This window comes from Macadamia integrifolia, chromosome 6 (assembly GCF_013358625.1).
Source record: "Macadamia integrifolia cultivar HAES 741 chromosome 6, SCU_Mint_v3, whole genome shotgun sequence".
Classification (NCBI taxonomy): Eukaryota; Viridiplantae; Streptophyta; class Magnoliopsida; order Proteales; family Proteaceae; genus Macadamia; species Macadamia integrifolia.
Window position 1 is genome coordinate 34,246,951 of NC_056562.1, and position 14,827 is coordinate 34,261,777.

At 37.3% G+C, this 14,827-nt stretch overlaps 1 protein-coding gene across 2 annotated transcripts; it reads right to left on the reverse strand.

Moving 5' to 3' along the window:
• Positions 1–1,624: 1,624 nt before the first annotated feature.
• Positions 1,625–14,600, reverse strand: LOC122082453 (signal peptide peptidase-like 2). 2 transcript variants are annotated; one of them, XR_006141318.1, is made up of 14 exons: positions 14,228–14,600; positions 13,466–13,624; positions 13,148–13,259; positions 10,065–10,184; positions 9,705–9,856; positions 9,033–9,215; positions 8,780–8,814; positions 7,624–7,780; positions 6,651–6,704; positions 6,443–6,535; positions 6,200–6,342; positions 5,669–5,739; positions 2,083–2,204; positions 1,625–1,930 (listed from the first exon to the last, which is right to left on the reverse strand). XR_006141318.1 is itself a non-coding variant. In XM_042650030.1 (14 exons), exons 1-14 carry the CDS (start codon positions 14,516–14,518, stop codon positions 1,821–1,823), a joined length of 1,764 nt encoding a protein of 587 aa, XP_042505964.1. In that variant the 5' UTR covers positions 14,519–14,597; the 3' UTR covers positions 1,625–1,820. The 2 variants fall into 2 exon arrangements, 1 of the variants encoding a protein (XP_042505964.1); XM_042650030.1 differs by having other exon boundaries at positions 2,083–2,166; positions 14,228–14,597.
• Positions 14,601–14,827: the final 227 nt, after the last annotated feature.

Here is a 14,827-nt window from a genome sequence, read left to right on the forward strand (position 1 = left end):
ATCAAAAAAGTAAATACTATTTGGAGAATGTTTCCAAACAATCACATGAACAAGTGATCAAACACTTTTCTTGGGGCTAACAAAGATGTCTAGACCTTCGCCTGGCTATTCCCCTGGGCATGTGCATACACCTCTATAGGTGCACTAAATCAGCACCGTATCCTATAGGAACCATAGAAGTTGTTAAGCTCGAACATCATTCCAATAAAGAACAATACTTGCACTGTGGGTATGAGAGGGTAAACATAACCTCCACAAAGCCTAGTGGTTTTTAAAAAATTGGTAGAAACCTCCACAAGCCTAGTTAGAACTATCAAGAGTTTACAAATTTTTTTCGTAAAATAGGATCTCCCCATTTCAAAAATTTGTGAATAGGTGATAAGGACCTTCCCATTTCAAAATTATATATGAAGGTTCAGCCGTTAAAGTAGTTACACCAATGAAGATAAAAAGATAAAAGGTTTACACAGAAGAAGATATAAAAGAAAGATGAATTTTTTTTTTTTTCGATAAAAATAAAAGAAAGATGAAAGATAAAGAAAGGGGTTATAACTTTGAAATTTTGTTCTAAAAAACCCCAAAAAATCTACTCTTTTTAATTTTTAATATACTCATTACGATGTTTATTACAGAATCAAACAAGATACTCATCAATTTATTCTAATCTTCTTCCGTTTCCATTTATTTTGAAGGAAAAAAAATCTCTACAATGCCAGAATTCTTTTTCATGCTCTCTCACATAATGAGTCATCGGTTCCATACTTTCTCTCTCTAAACAAAATATAGAGACCCTACTAAACAAATCTGTCTCCCCTTACGATTTCCCACTCTAGAGTCATGGGAAACCTCCTCTCTCCTATTTTTTGGAGATTCCTTAAATGAAACGAAAGAATCCATTCAAAAGAATGAAATCGATCATATCCATTATTTTCTACAATAGCTCTTGAATTCATTTTTTTCTTGCTATTCAATGAGAGATATCACTTACATGAGTTGGCCATGTAGATTTTTTAAGGGGTTTTTAATGTTGCTTTCATTGGTATCTTCTTGTTTGCTCGCCCTCAAATCAGATCAGGACGTCACGGTTCCAAGTATCGTGTATCCGAACAGTGATCGATACTGATACAATATCAATACAGATCGACGGTATAAACCACTCTTTGAATTTTCATCCAATTTGAACCTAATACATATCAGTAGCGTATCAATTTCGCCAAAGATCAATACCAGTACTGATAGCATTCACTAAAACCCTGCATGTCGTCAAAGAAATTAAATACTAACCTCAGAATTGCATAGACCAAATTATACCGAAATTGAATGAAAACCATTCAACTTTCAATGAAGGTTGTGAAGAGTACTAAACGCCCCATGTGAGTGACTCCAAGGAGATAAGAAGAGCCGAACTTAGAACCACACGGTTCCTAAGGTGAAAGTCCCTTGGCAACTCACCTATCCCTTGGGGTTAAAGAGATCCACTATCCAATTAACATCCATTCTAGCATTTACCATCATAAATTTATAATGGTGGATCCTAATGTGTCTGGTCGCGAGCATTCACAAATCTTGGAAGCAAGCTGCTTCTGTGTAGGTGCATTTGTAATGGTTGCATGCATCAAAGTTATAGTAAAACTCTCAAAAGGCTGGTATCCTAGTTGAAGTTTCAGACTTGTTCAATGATATTAATACATCCTCCAGAGTCGGTGTAATTCTATTTCTACATACACTTACAACTTTCCCTATCCTATCTCTACATTGCAATTCGTTACACTTTGTTCAGCTGTTAGTGCATCCACTCTTCTATCATACAAAGAAATTTGCTACTCACTACATTTTTCCAGCCGAACATGCCGGCAAGGCCTCTCAGGTTCCCCTCTTGTCCATAGAATCTTGAGGTCACCTCTCTTCTTCCCCAAGGTTAAAAAGGTGCCTGCATCAAGCAGCAGAAAATTGACTTTCAAAACAATTTCAATAGCTACCATATCAGCAGAAATCAAGAGCTCCGAGACCCAACAAATTATTTGCAGAACATTATGGTCTCTTGGAAATCAAGTGATAGTTAGAAAACCTATTTCGACTTACCAAGCATGAAAGGAACAATGTAAAGAAGAGCTGGCTGGCCATGTCCATCCATCAAATTCAAGGCCACATAAGTAACGAGGAGACCTGTGAATCCCATGCATTTTGAAGTGTCATTTTATGAGCTGGTGGGCAGAGCATTACAGAACCAAAAATAATAACATGGGAAGCATTAATAATTTTTCCAGTCTAATAGAAATAATTCTAACAGTAAGATGGCATTTTCATACTCCATCTTTCTATCTTACTCAGTTGTTCACGAGACTAAGACCACGGATGGGGAGAATAGAAGTAAAGGGCAGGTTTACTTTTTGGAAAAGAAACCATAGATCAGAAAGTGCAATCAAAATAACCAGCTCCGGCCTTTGTTGCCATTGGACAAGAATTTCCCAACAACAATAACTCCCCCATTGGTAATCCATTGTGTATAAATCTAACAGTTCTAACTTCTGAGAAGGTTAATGGCCATCTGATTGAATCCAAGCAAAGACATATCCCAAGCATTGGCATAGGATCCTTCAGAACATGAAGATGTTGAAGGTCTTTTTATACCTCATGTTAGAACCTCGTGGTTGCCCCTAGATGGTATATAGATTCCATCTTGCAACACGAAGGTCTGAAAAGTCCTCCATGTGAGCATGGAAACCCTTCTAGTCCTCTAAGAATGTAAAATAATTTCTAGAATGCCAACTTTGGTTGCCCATAATCTGCTCAATATGTGGAAACTGGCAACACACTACCAGATATTCCCATATTCACGCATTTCTAAATGGATAGCTGCTCATGATTTACTGTAAATGACCAGATAGCTACCAGTTCTGTACATAATATTTGAACTTGTACTTATGAGTTATGAGTAATATTTTGTACTATACAGATGTCTTAAATTGTACACATTTTTGGTGCTATCTTTGTCTCTATTATCCACACACACCCCTAATGCATAAATGGGTTTATTTTAGTGGAAATAAGCCTTGGGTTGGGTTACATACGTGTTGGGCCTTTGGTCCAAGAGTTTTTCATTGTGATTGGATTTTTCTTTGTGATTGACTGCTTAGATGGACTTAAACCAAGGGTAGGAGTTAAGAATATGGAATTTACTATATTTGTTAGTTTAGGAGTTAATTTGGTTATAAGTATTAGTTGATGTCCTGGAAATTACAGGAATTATGTTAGTACTATTTGATGTAGAGCAAGTTCTCAATTGGGGCTTCAAAGGTGGTTCACAACTGGCCCATAACTTGGAAAGAATATTCTGAGCATCATATTTGAGAGAATATTTCCAGATTCGTACCAGATCTTCTGAGGCCTAGCTATAAGCTAGCATGGAGAAAGCTTCCTTATGGATGTGAACTTCTAGAAGGCCAAAACACTGTTCACGTGAACAATGTCACTGCAAGAATACTTCCTTGCTGTAGAGATACTATTGAAGATCTTGGAGGGTCCCACAGGCCAGCTACCTATTGCAATTTAATTAGTTGATCTAATGTGTGTGTGTGTGTGTGTGTGTGTGTGTGTGTGTGTGAGAGAGAGAGAGAGAGAGAGAGTTTTGAAGTTAATATATGGGATGAATAGTTTCCACTTTAAGGTTGTAGCACACCAAGGAATTGTCATCTAATGAGTAATGTCTGCAAATGAAAATTCCAAAGAAGACATTATATTTTACAGCTTTATTAAGTAGCAAATTCTAAATCGGAAACATGCTTGGCATGGGCCCCTTATTTATCTATTTACCTTTTGAAATTTATAAGTGTTCAACCAATGAATCACACAAAAGAGTAACTAGATCAACTATTAGCTTGAACATACATGACTCCAACCACATATTTCCCTTTATTAGTTGGAAGGGACGAAGAAATTGCGTTATATCATATAAAAGCAGCAAAAAGATGTATAGATCGTATGTTTAAAATTTTTCAATTGCACTGGTTTTGCTGCATCCAATCCTTTGATCAATCCAGCTGTAAGCTCAGCTCTTAAAACCCAGAGCCAAGAAAACACCCCATTAGTTAATGGAGGTTTCCATATGCAAATCATAAAGTCAACAGCCTCAATGCATTCCTGAAAAACACTACACAACAGAGGGATTCATCTTGTTGGATGGTTCTTATTTTCATTTTGGCTGATAATTATATATTCTGTTATTATTTCAAATAGCTTATCCACGGTAATACTGATGTTGGAACCAGGCCAGCGAAGGATTAATAATTGTGTTGTTTTCACATTTCATGGGGTTAATATTGTGATATTTTTAAGGGTTGCTTAAGGTTACATCCATTTACTTGCTTCGGCAAGTAAATGGATGTAACCTTAACCTTAAGCTCAGTCACTATTTTTATCATTCTTAAATCATGCAAAAAAATGATAAAAATAGTGACTGGGCTGCAAGGCAAGGGGCAAGAGAGTGCCTCACAGCTCAGTCACAAGGTGCATGCCTGAGGCAAGAACCTTAACAACATTGGACCTTAGTGAAAAATATGTCTAAGGCTATAAGCTACAAACGAATACATGATGGAAATGGTTAGTTAGCTCCACAAGACCTTTTTGATAAGTTTTAAATGGTGTTTCTACGACTTACAAGTTGGATACGATGCTTCTTATTCCATCTGAGGCATTAAACAAAGATATCACCCATTTCTACCCAAGATCCCAGCAAGAACCCATTCCTCCAAATTTCGGAGTAAATGGACTTCTGAATGCGGTATGCCTACAACGAGTAACCAGGCCAAAAGCATTCATAAGTTTGGTTTTCTATAGATTCAGTACTCAATTATCAAACTACTTTGCCCCTGTTGTTAGATTTGCATAAGGTGAAACGAGGTAAATGCATATAAACCTCTTCCAGCAATGCAATTATCTGTCAGGCAATACATTCTTTGCATCAATATAATGGTCATTAATAGCTGCGATGGCAAGTAGAAGTCAAACTGCCTTAAATCACAGAAGAAGTTAGAAGACACACGGAAGGAATAGCCCACTGATCTTTCAGGGATTCTTAATGGCCTAAAAGATTGATAAAAATTATTTTGGAGGTAGGCTCATAAGTGAAATCTTCAGAGAAACATAGGTAATTTTCTCCTATCTTTATCTTCTCCTGATTTTTTTTCCATAATCCCTGCATTATTCTTTTCCCTAATCTCCATGTTCCCCCCTATTATCAGTCCTGGCCTTTGGGGTGATGATTCTATTTCATCTCTTCTATCAAATCTGATTTCCTTCTCCTCTCTAATACTCCAAAATCCTAATTAAAAAATCAATTATTCTGGTCCTATATCCTAAATCTTGTTTAAAACTCATTTCAAATTGCATTTTACTTTCTCTAATTCCGCGAGGCCATTGATTTCACCCCCTTGCTTTTCTATCATGTTATATTATCCTTTGCCTTGATTTGTTGCTTCTAAGAGACCTATACCCTCATTTTCATTTTCTACTATTTGGGACTGCAAACTTGTAGGATGTGATTCTTGTCTGGCCTTATTAGTCACACATCGACCTAGATAGAGTGAGATGGTGAAATAGTGGTACAGGAATTCAAGTATCCAGTCGCGAAGTAGTTGAAAAAAGGCATCAATAAGTTTGAGTTGTGTACCTAAACCATATGCGACCATAGACCACAGAAAGTATCCAGCTCGAAGGCTCTTCTTAGCCAGCCAATCATACCTGCAACGATGTCGCACTATTAAATTAATCTAGAAACAGAAAATAATTGAATGACAAACACAACTAACCAAAACAGATTCTTTCCTTCAATTTATCTATAGCAGATGAGGAGATTGAACAAGAATGGATATGTTGTTCTTCTAGAACAAGTAATGAATCCTTCCATATTAAAAACTAAACCTCTGAGAGGAGGCTGATTATGTTCTTTGGATAAAAAAGGGTCAGGATGCCATTTATACATGTTTCTATACAGGGCAGTTGGGCTGAAAACAAAAAGAAAGAGATGGTTCTCCATGTTTTCTTCATGAACAAGGGTGGCAGCGATATCAATGACCTAGAGTGCACCTTATCAGGTGGACTGTCTAGAATTTCCATTCAATCCTCATATGCAGAAAAAAAAACAGTGATGCTGGCATTAAAAGCATCATAAATGTTCAAGGCAGGATTCCAGAGTTTCAACCTCAATGAAAAAGCAATTAGCAACCCTGGTATAAGGATGTCACCAAATCCAATAATGCTGTAACCACCCCAGGGATCAAACATGCGTGGGATCTTCAGTAACATTGGAATACCATCCTCACCACTTCTGTCACCACGAGCAACCTACAGAGTAAAAGAGCAATCAACATAACTGATAATCCAAAATCCTTAAAAACCACAAATTATGCAGCATTCTGGAAAATGTTTTTGAAGAATAACTTACCACAATCATTACACTTTCCTGGAAGAACATCGTAGACACAAACACCCAGAAGATGTCGTATAAGAAAGCACAACCAAGAAGTACTGTGCCCACCTGAATTCCACAATAAGATTAGAAATCAGGTAAAAGCAAATCAACTCAATTAGGAAACATCATCTCTGAAATTGTGTGTGTGTGTGTGTAAAGCCAGAGTAAGTGAACCCATCACCTTGAGATTAGGTACATGAACAATCTGAAGAACTGTAAGTATCAGCGCAATCCCCTGAGATGAAATTGGAAAAGAAAGCACATTAGGAGCAGAACAAAGCTCAGAGTCATGAAAGGCACAATTACATGAAACATAAATCTCAGCTTTGTTCATACTTTCTTCTCTGTTGCCAGAATAGATACAGATAATAACTTTGACATAAAATTGGGCATATATGTCTTACTTTCCTCAAGTCCAGGACACTGGATGAATATAAGCACCCCAACCAAAATGTTGGATACTACTAATCTATTCTTTTCCGTTACTTTTTAAAGCAACTGATATGAAAGTAATATGCACATCATTAAGCTTCTAATATTTTGTTGGGAAAAAGCTGTACAAAGTGCCAGTGTACTGCCCACGCACACTCTCTCCTCCCTGACATGTTGGCTCCCCCTGTATACGAATCATGAGGCACTCACTCCTGTGCTCCCTTTGGCCTGGCATGGGAGATTCCATTCCACACCGGATGCATGCAAATCACCTGTTCTATTTTGTTTACAAAATCTCTGCCTTTTATAGACAAAACACAAAAAAACTTATGGTTTGCATTGGGGGGGGGGGGGGGACCCAACAGCTTCACAGAAGCTGGACAGTTTTTCCTTGCAGCATCCGGCACCAATTTTGGTACTGGTTATTTTAATTAAGCTATTCTAAGAATAGCACTCAGCTTTCGTAGATAATTTTCTGTGGTGCATAATGATGCATTCAAGATTATTCCCTCCATTTGCATCTACAAAGGCAAAAAATACTGTTCTCATGTTTATACAGCTGGTTCAATATGCTAAAAAATAACCCAGAGAAATAGATGTGGAGCTTGTACAAGTTGAAGTCATGAACAATTAATTATTTGATGGAACTCAGAGAAGTATAAAACAATGAGAACCTAGATAATAATAATAAGAAGAAGAAGAAGAAGAAGCAATAATCTTACAAGGATATCTTGACCTATCCAAGCATAGGAGATGCGGCGATACACTGCCCAAACAACAGCAAGTGCTATGCAGAATGGAGTTACAGCCAATGTAAGGTAAGAAACAGCTCCAAAGAATGGCACTTTAATAAATGTTTCTCCAGCGCTTTTGAACCACCTGAAAGTTCATATGCTTAAGTCACTTCCATAGTCAAAGTTTTGTATAAGTTGATACAAAAACTGACATCCAATAAAAGAGCACATCAAGCAAGTATATCTGACAGAAAACAATCTTTAAGCACACACTTTCTTTTTTATTCTTTCCCAAGGAAAGAGATTATACCATATATACAAAAGCTCACCATTGTTTGTAATTTGACGAAATTCACGTGTTCCTCAAATTGTTTCATGAACCAATGTAAAACTCTACCCTACCAATTATCTGAACCAAATTTAAAATCCAAATTCAAATATAAAAGGACCAAGCTCTTCAAATTTCTATAGAGGATCCACTGAGCCAACATCAGATATCCCACCCTGAATTACAGTGGGCAAGCCTGTGGCGCAACGGTTAAGTTGGCACTCTTGCAACATGTTGGCCACAGGTACAAAACTTGCAAACAGCCTCTCTTGCGAAGCAGGGGGTAAAGCTGCGTACATTTGCCCCTCCAAACTGCAGGAGCCTCATGCACTGGGTTGCTCTTTTTATATAAGAATTTGATAATTCCAATCGAAAAGGGATAGGACTGTAGATCTTCAGCCCCTCCAAGCACAGACTGTCTAGTTATTGAGTAAATATACTAAGAAACAATTCAGAAAGTAGAGAGGTTATGAAGTAAGCCATGTGAGGGATCACTTCCTACAAAAACTTGGCTAAGAAATTGCATGGTGGGTATTTCCACCACAATTCCCAGCATAAGCATTAAAGCACTTGATAATAGGCATGCAAGCTATCAACAAAGTCTCAGAGGCCCTAACGACCATTTGGAACAGATAAAACACAATCACAGCAGAAGCCATTCGAAAAGGAGATACATCGAAGCCCTAACGACCCATGCATATATCATGTTCTTAACAAGGGATGGAACATTGTAGCTGGTTTGGCATCAGCTGATCACTGTTGCAATGCAACCACAAATAAATGAAAATGAAAGGAATAGGAGAACACTTAAAATACCTTGATAACAAAGCCACCAAGCAAGTTTGCAGGCCCTGGAAGCACAGACTAAAAGATTAAATCTTTTGAAAATAAGCAAGGCAATTGAGCTAACAAGAATCTGGTGTTCCAGTCCCCACTTCCATAATCATGCCAGAAAACTCTTAATATACACTAGTACATCTACTGATCTACATGAACAAGTAATGATGACATTGTCTACTTCCTACACATGTCACAAACATAAAAGAAGGAAGGAAAAGAACAAACACACCTCTACACCTCCAATGCAAAATAGAACCACCAAAACCTCCACGAACCAGAAGGACATGAGCTTGTAAAGCAAAACCAAGAAGCATGAAGCAATCACAACAAAAAGGACCGCCGACGTTGAGGTTATGTCCACAACACCACTACCACCTGTGTCTTCAGCCTTTATAAATTCTTCTGTAGCATCCTACAAACACAAAACCAATTGATCTATCAAATCAACAAACCAACTAAATGAAAGATACACACCCTCCATAGGTGAAGAAAGATTCCTTGGACATTCACTCGTCTCAATAGATTCCTTTGGCATTTCGCTTCCAGGCAGGAGTGAACTTGAGGTCAAGTTGATGTTACATGAATTTCTTTGTTTGTTGTTATTTTATAGGGAAACTTTTTCGCACGATGCCCGTGTGCAAAGGAATCTGCACGCTAAGACACAGAAACAATGGGCCACACTGTTTCACTCTCCTCCAAAATCCCCCTCCCTATTTTACAATTCATAATGGGGTCCCCTCATTTGCTCAAATCAGTACTCGGGCGTCGGAGGCAACCCTATCCCTATTTTATATTAGAAATGGGTACCTTGTCTTTAAGGCTACTTGCATCTTTATTTTCTTTCTCCTCCGGTAATTGTTTCTCATCAAAATAGAATAAGCAAAATAAAATGGAGGCGAACCTTCAATAGCTTATCCTGTTCAATCATTGCTTCTCTGGTACTCCATGCAGACCAATATGATGCACCCAAGATAGTACCAACTGCCATAAGCCACAAAAACACCTCCGCTATATCGACTAGAGGACGTTGTGGAGAGTATAGCCGCACAGAAACTAAGAAAACCTTAACGTTAGAAAATCTTAAAGCTAACAGCACCAAGGAAAACAAAATGAGAGCGATAAAATATCAGATAAGATATTATTATCAGGAAATGGAACAATATATCGTAAGAACAGACTGTGAAGCCAAGCATCAAATAAGTGCTGAAAGAACAAAATTAGAATTCTCATTGACCCCATGGAGAAATGGAGAAAGTTCTACCAGAGGAATTTCTTTCTAGACTGTTCTTCAAACTTGCACCCGCATCTTTTGGAAGCATCACTGCCGCTATATGTATATCGAGATCTGTTTCATTCTTTTCACAGACCATTTTGTAGAGCTCTGCAGTATAAAAAAGAAGAAAACAGCTTCAGCACTCAATTGGCACCAGAAATCATATAATGACATGTGTTAACACTATACTAGTAATTGTGGGAGAGCGCAAACCCACAGTTTCTTTTTTCATGAATAACAATGAAAACGACATACAGGTGGATTCAACTCATCAAGTTAATTGATGACAGAAAACTTAGAAAGCGCCAATACAAAATCAGATCATTACACAAAAGATAACTGAACACAAGAAACCTTAAAACCCAAGAGTAAAACATTTAAATCCCTGATTGATAAAAAACATGGTTTTAAGTTTCGGTCGAAACTTCAAGTTTCAACCGAGCCGTACCGGTTTTGACACTAACCAAAAAAAATCCAAGGGACGATACCAGTTTGGTCCAAGTTTCAACCCCGTTTTGACAGGTTTTGACCATGTTTTGACCATGTTTTGAATTATATATATATATAATTCACAGGTTTCGATTGAAAATTGTCATATTTCGACAGGTTTCAATAGAAACATGACATATTTTAACATATTTCAACTGAGACCTCCTTGTTTCGCAGGTTTCAACAATGCTCCTCAGGATTTTTCAATATCACTTGATTTCTTCCAACTTTTTTGCATTTTTCTACTCATTCAACCCTTCTACAACTTGGATTTGCATCACAGGAGCTTGAACGTAATGGAACTTTTCCCAGAATCTAATTTTTTGAAGAATTAGTACATAGACATAGTAGTTTTGTTCCAATTTTCTATATGTCAAATAGAATGGTTTACGAATTACGACTCACGAACGAAATTTTGAAAAATGAAAATAGGGTTAATATGTGATGGATGGACTTCAAATTAATAAATGTTAAGACACCATTAGCCAATCTACAGCTTGAAAAAGTCGGAAATTTTTTTTTTCCATTTTTAACTTCTTTTTTTTTTTTCAGATTTTCCAAAATTAATTGGTAAAATTCAAAAACAAAATTGAAAATAAATGCGCCGCATTCGGAAGTGTCAATGAAATCTTTACTCATACACAACTCGCGAATTAGACACGCCAAGAAACTCCATGTGGTGTTGAGTGGTGAGGGTTGTATGCTTGTATTTCCCTAACCTAATTATGCTTTGATTTTTTTAATTACATATTTAATTTTCTAGTAGCTAAATTACATGTAGTAAGTGTTTATAATAGGGCTAAGTTTGTTGTTGTTGTTTATAATAGGGCTAGTGTACAACAGCATTCAGCATACATAGCAAATTTGGTCCAGATCACAGTAACCTTTTTGGATTTTTTTTTTGGCGAAACTAATTCACAGAATAGGTTTAAAATGGTAAAAATAGGTAACACAAAAAAGGCCAAAAAGCCATTTTCTGGGCCTTGAAACGTAGGTTTCGATTTTGTCCCAGAAAAATCCCAAGTTCCAATCGAAACCTAAGAAGTTTTGATTTCGGCTAGGGTCGAACCTGAAACCTGGAACCTTGCTAAAAACAACCCATTAAGTGATAATGGAGGAACAGCCCAAACCTCCTTGTCAGCATATTTTCCTTGCTTAGCTAAGTGGCCTACAGATTATTGATGGATATGTTCCTCCATTTGAACTTCACTGGGGCTAAACCATAATTTTTCCCCTCATGTTTTCCTTGGAGGAGAATGAAAAAATCTCTTCAGTTCCTTCCGAGGAGAGTTAAAAAAAAAAATCACACGACTACAATCTTAGAAATCTAACAACATTCAAACTAAAAGACAAGATAGAAAATCTAACAAGTAGAAAGTTTAACATTCTCAGTGAAGCTTTGCAGTACATCTTTCCGCAACACAGTAAAGGAGAATGGATGATAACGTGAAATGTGGGAGATGGCAAACAATAATATGTAGAGCCCAGAGGGAATTCAGGTTCATGCGTCGCAAAAGCATAGGATTCATCAAGTCAAAGTTAAACTTGGGGTAGTCAAAAATAGTGACGATTTATAGTTGAGATTATATTTGGGTATTTATTTGCTTAAGCGTTGATTAAACTTGGTTTACATATAATGACTGAGAAATAAAGAGGTAAGAAATTAGAGTTTCAAGAAATAATGCACTTAGATAGGTAAAGGTTGAAATAGGTTAGTCTGAGGTTTTGGGAGGCTAGGGTTTAGGATTATGGTATTAGGTTATAGAGAATTAAATGAATATCCAAGTTGGGTTGGGTCAAGTGCAAAGAATTTCAAAAGGCAACACCAAATTGGGAAAAGAGTATAAGGGGAGGAGGGGGGAAGAGTATATTTTCTGTCTTGTTCAATAGCTCAATGTCCATTTGCAGTTTTTACAGGCGTTTCTCAAAAAACAATAGCAAGAATATGCTTCTAAGTCTTAAAAATGAAAAAGTGTATTTATATAGTGGGTGTGCACTCTCTTTTTATTAGAATTCGCTAGTCCCAACTGAACTTTGATTTATTGTTTGCAATGTCAAACAAGATCCAAACATATAAAACCTCATAAACTATTGCAGACAATTACGTAGGAATCAGACAAGAAATCAAGGTCCCCAACTTCATAGTTATCAAAATACCCGTTCTTCTAAAATAGCCACAACACGAAGGGATAGAGGAATAACCAGTGAAAAATATCACATAAACACCCGAATGAGCCTAGGTAATAGGGTTCTTGATAACCTAAGCAGCCAACAAGGTACATTAACAGGCCACACTTTGGCACAATACCAACCCCTTCCTAACATGTCGTATATTAAATGTTGGGGGAAAATCTGAATATATCTATTGGCCACTTGACCCTGTCTTAGCACAACCAATAGAACACATGACTTAGAATAATAACGCAAACAACAACATTTGATACGGTGTGATACACCCCCAAAAAAAAGTGTATAAAATAAAATAAAGCCAGAAGTTCGGAGGTATCCTACATTCATAGATGCGCTTTTGAGTACAAATAAAACCCAATTAAACAAACACAGAAGAAACGACATGGTATTACCTGTCTTATTATTTATAATTAGGATTGCTGAAGCACCAGCAGCTTGTGCAACATTTGCCTTTTTTGTGAATTTGCATTTACCACGTTCAACCAGGATGACTTCTCCAAAAAGCTGAGGAAAAGGTCATGAATTCCAAATAATCAACCCAGTGTTATAAGTGATCAAACCTTACAGTGCACCATTCACAAGAATACATGCATTTTCATGCATGGATATATGTATTTACACATGCCTGCACCTCCCATCTATTTGTCTATGTGCTGGCATAAATATGTTTCTAGATTCTATACATATATAGACAAAAAGGAAGGACAAACCCTATTCTTAGGCGGGCTGCAACCATCAAGAGGATCAGAGAGGATAAGCTTAGTTTGATTTGCATGCTTCTCCTTCGACTCCATGGTAGTGCCGAATCGAGCACCAACACCCACAAACTCACTGCCTTCTTCGCCATCCACCCAAGTTTGGACTTTAACCTAACAAACAGCAGGTAGTAGAATAAATGTTCACATGAGCACACACATTGAGGAAAAAGCAAGATTAACCAAAGCTGCCATTCAACTGAGATAAGTATACTGGGTAACATAGATGACCCCATGTAATAATATTTGTAGGAAATCAAAACATTAACTTCAAAAAGGGGCAAGTTAGATACCAGCTCAAGTAGCCCTAGACAAATCAAAATTACCTTTCAATTCTAATTCCTATAAGGGAATTACAACGCCAAATCTAAATTCAGATAAATATGCAAGTATTCAACATAAAAACTATAACAAAATAGCTACGGAAACGACAATTAGCCTTGCAGCCCCAGAAAAAAACAATTTTTTTAGAAACCATCGGGAGAAATTCAACCCGACTCTATTTCATATTCCATCCGCAGATGAAACAATTAGAAAGATGAGGACCATCTTCAAGGACATAATTTCATTACACAATACACATTCCAAATTAGCCCAAAATTGAAAACCCAAAAATGGAACTACTCAAACATAGAACGAGGAGAAATAGAAGGAACCCAGTTGAAGTGGGTAGGAGAGAGAGAGAGAAGCAGTTGTGACTTATGAAGAGTGAGTTACCAGAACGAAGTTGTTGTTACAGCCAGGCTTCTTCGGAGCTTGATCGTCTTCGTGTACGATGTCCCCCGCATACACCGAATATGGAAGACTAACAAATACAAGCAGGGCAGTCAAAGAAGCTGCTCGTAAGAGTATCTGTAAATCCATCGAATTCATTAGGTTGAGAACTCCACAGGCCCAGATGTGCAGATTGGATTTTCGCTTCACATCAGAATACAGAACTGCAAGTCCAAAATGGAAACAGTTTTGATGACAGTCAAGGGAAGCTTCGTTTCTATCAGAGAAATTCATGTATTTAATATGTTTTAACTTCCCAAATACCAAACCAATTTTAAATTGGGAAAAAACAGACTCTTTTGCGTCTTAAGGCGTACACTGTGCACTGCCTCCTAACATCCTCACATGAATTATTATATTACTTTTTAGGAAAAGAATCAAAAAAAGGCGGCACGGTCCAGTGTTCAGACTTTGGAGACCGTGGAGATGAAATGATCACCTTGCCCCTCATGACGTCCGGGCTCTTCTACTACTTAGTAGAGGCGGTAGCTCAAATTCAATGCCTTGAATTGTCTTGATACATAACTCAATGTAGGGATACAT

Excerpts from the sequence above, each read along its gene's own strand:
- LOC122082453 (XM_042650030.1), bottom strand. The coding sequence starts at position 14,518 with ATGAATTTCTCTGATAGAAACGAAGCTTCCCTTGACTGTCATCAAAAC. Across the intron at positions 13,625-14,227 it reads GTAACAACAACTTCGTTCTG|GTTAAAGTCCAAACTTGGGT; the intron begins GTAACTCACTCT and ends GCTGTTTGTTAG. Across the intron at positions 8,815-9,032 it reads TTTGCATTGGAGGTGTAGAG|GGCCTGCAAACTTGCTTGGT; the intron begins GTGTGTTTGTTC and ends CTGTGCTTCCAG.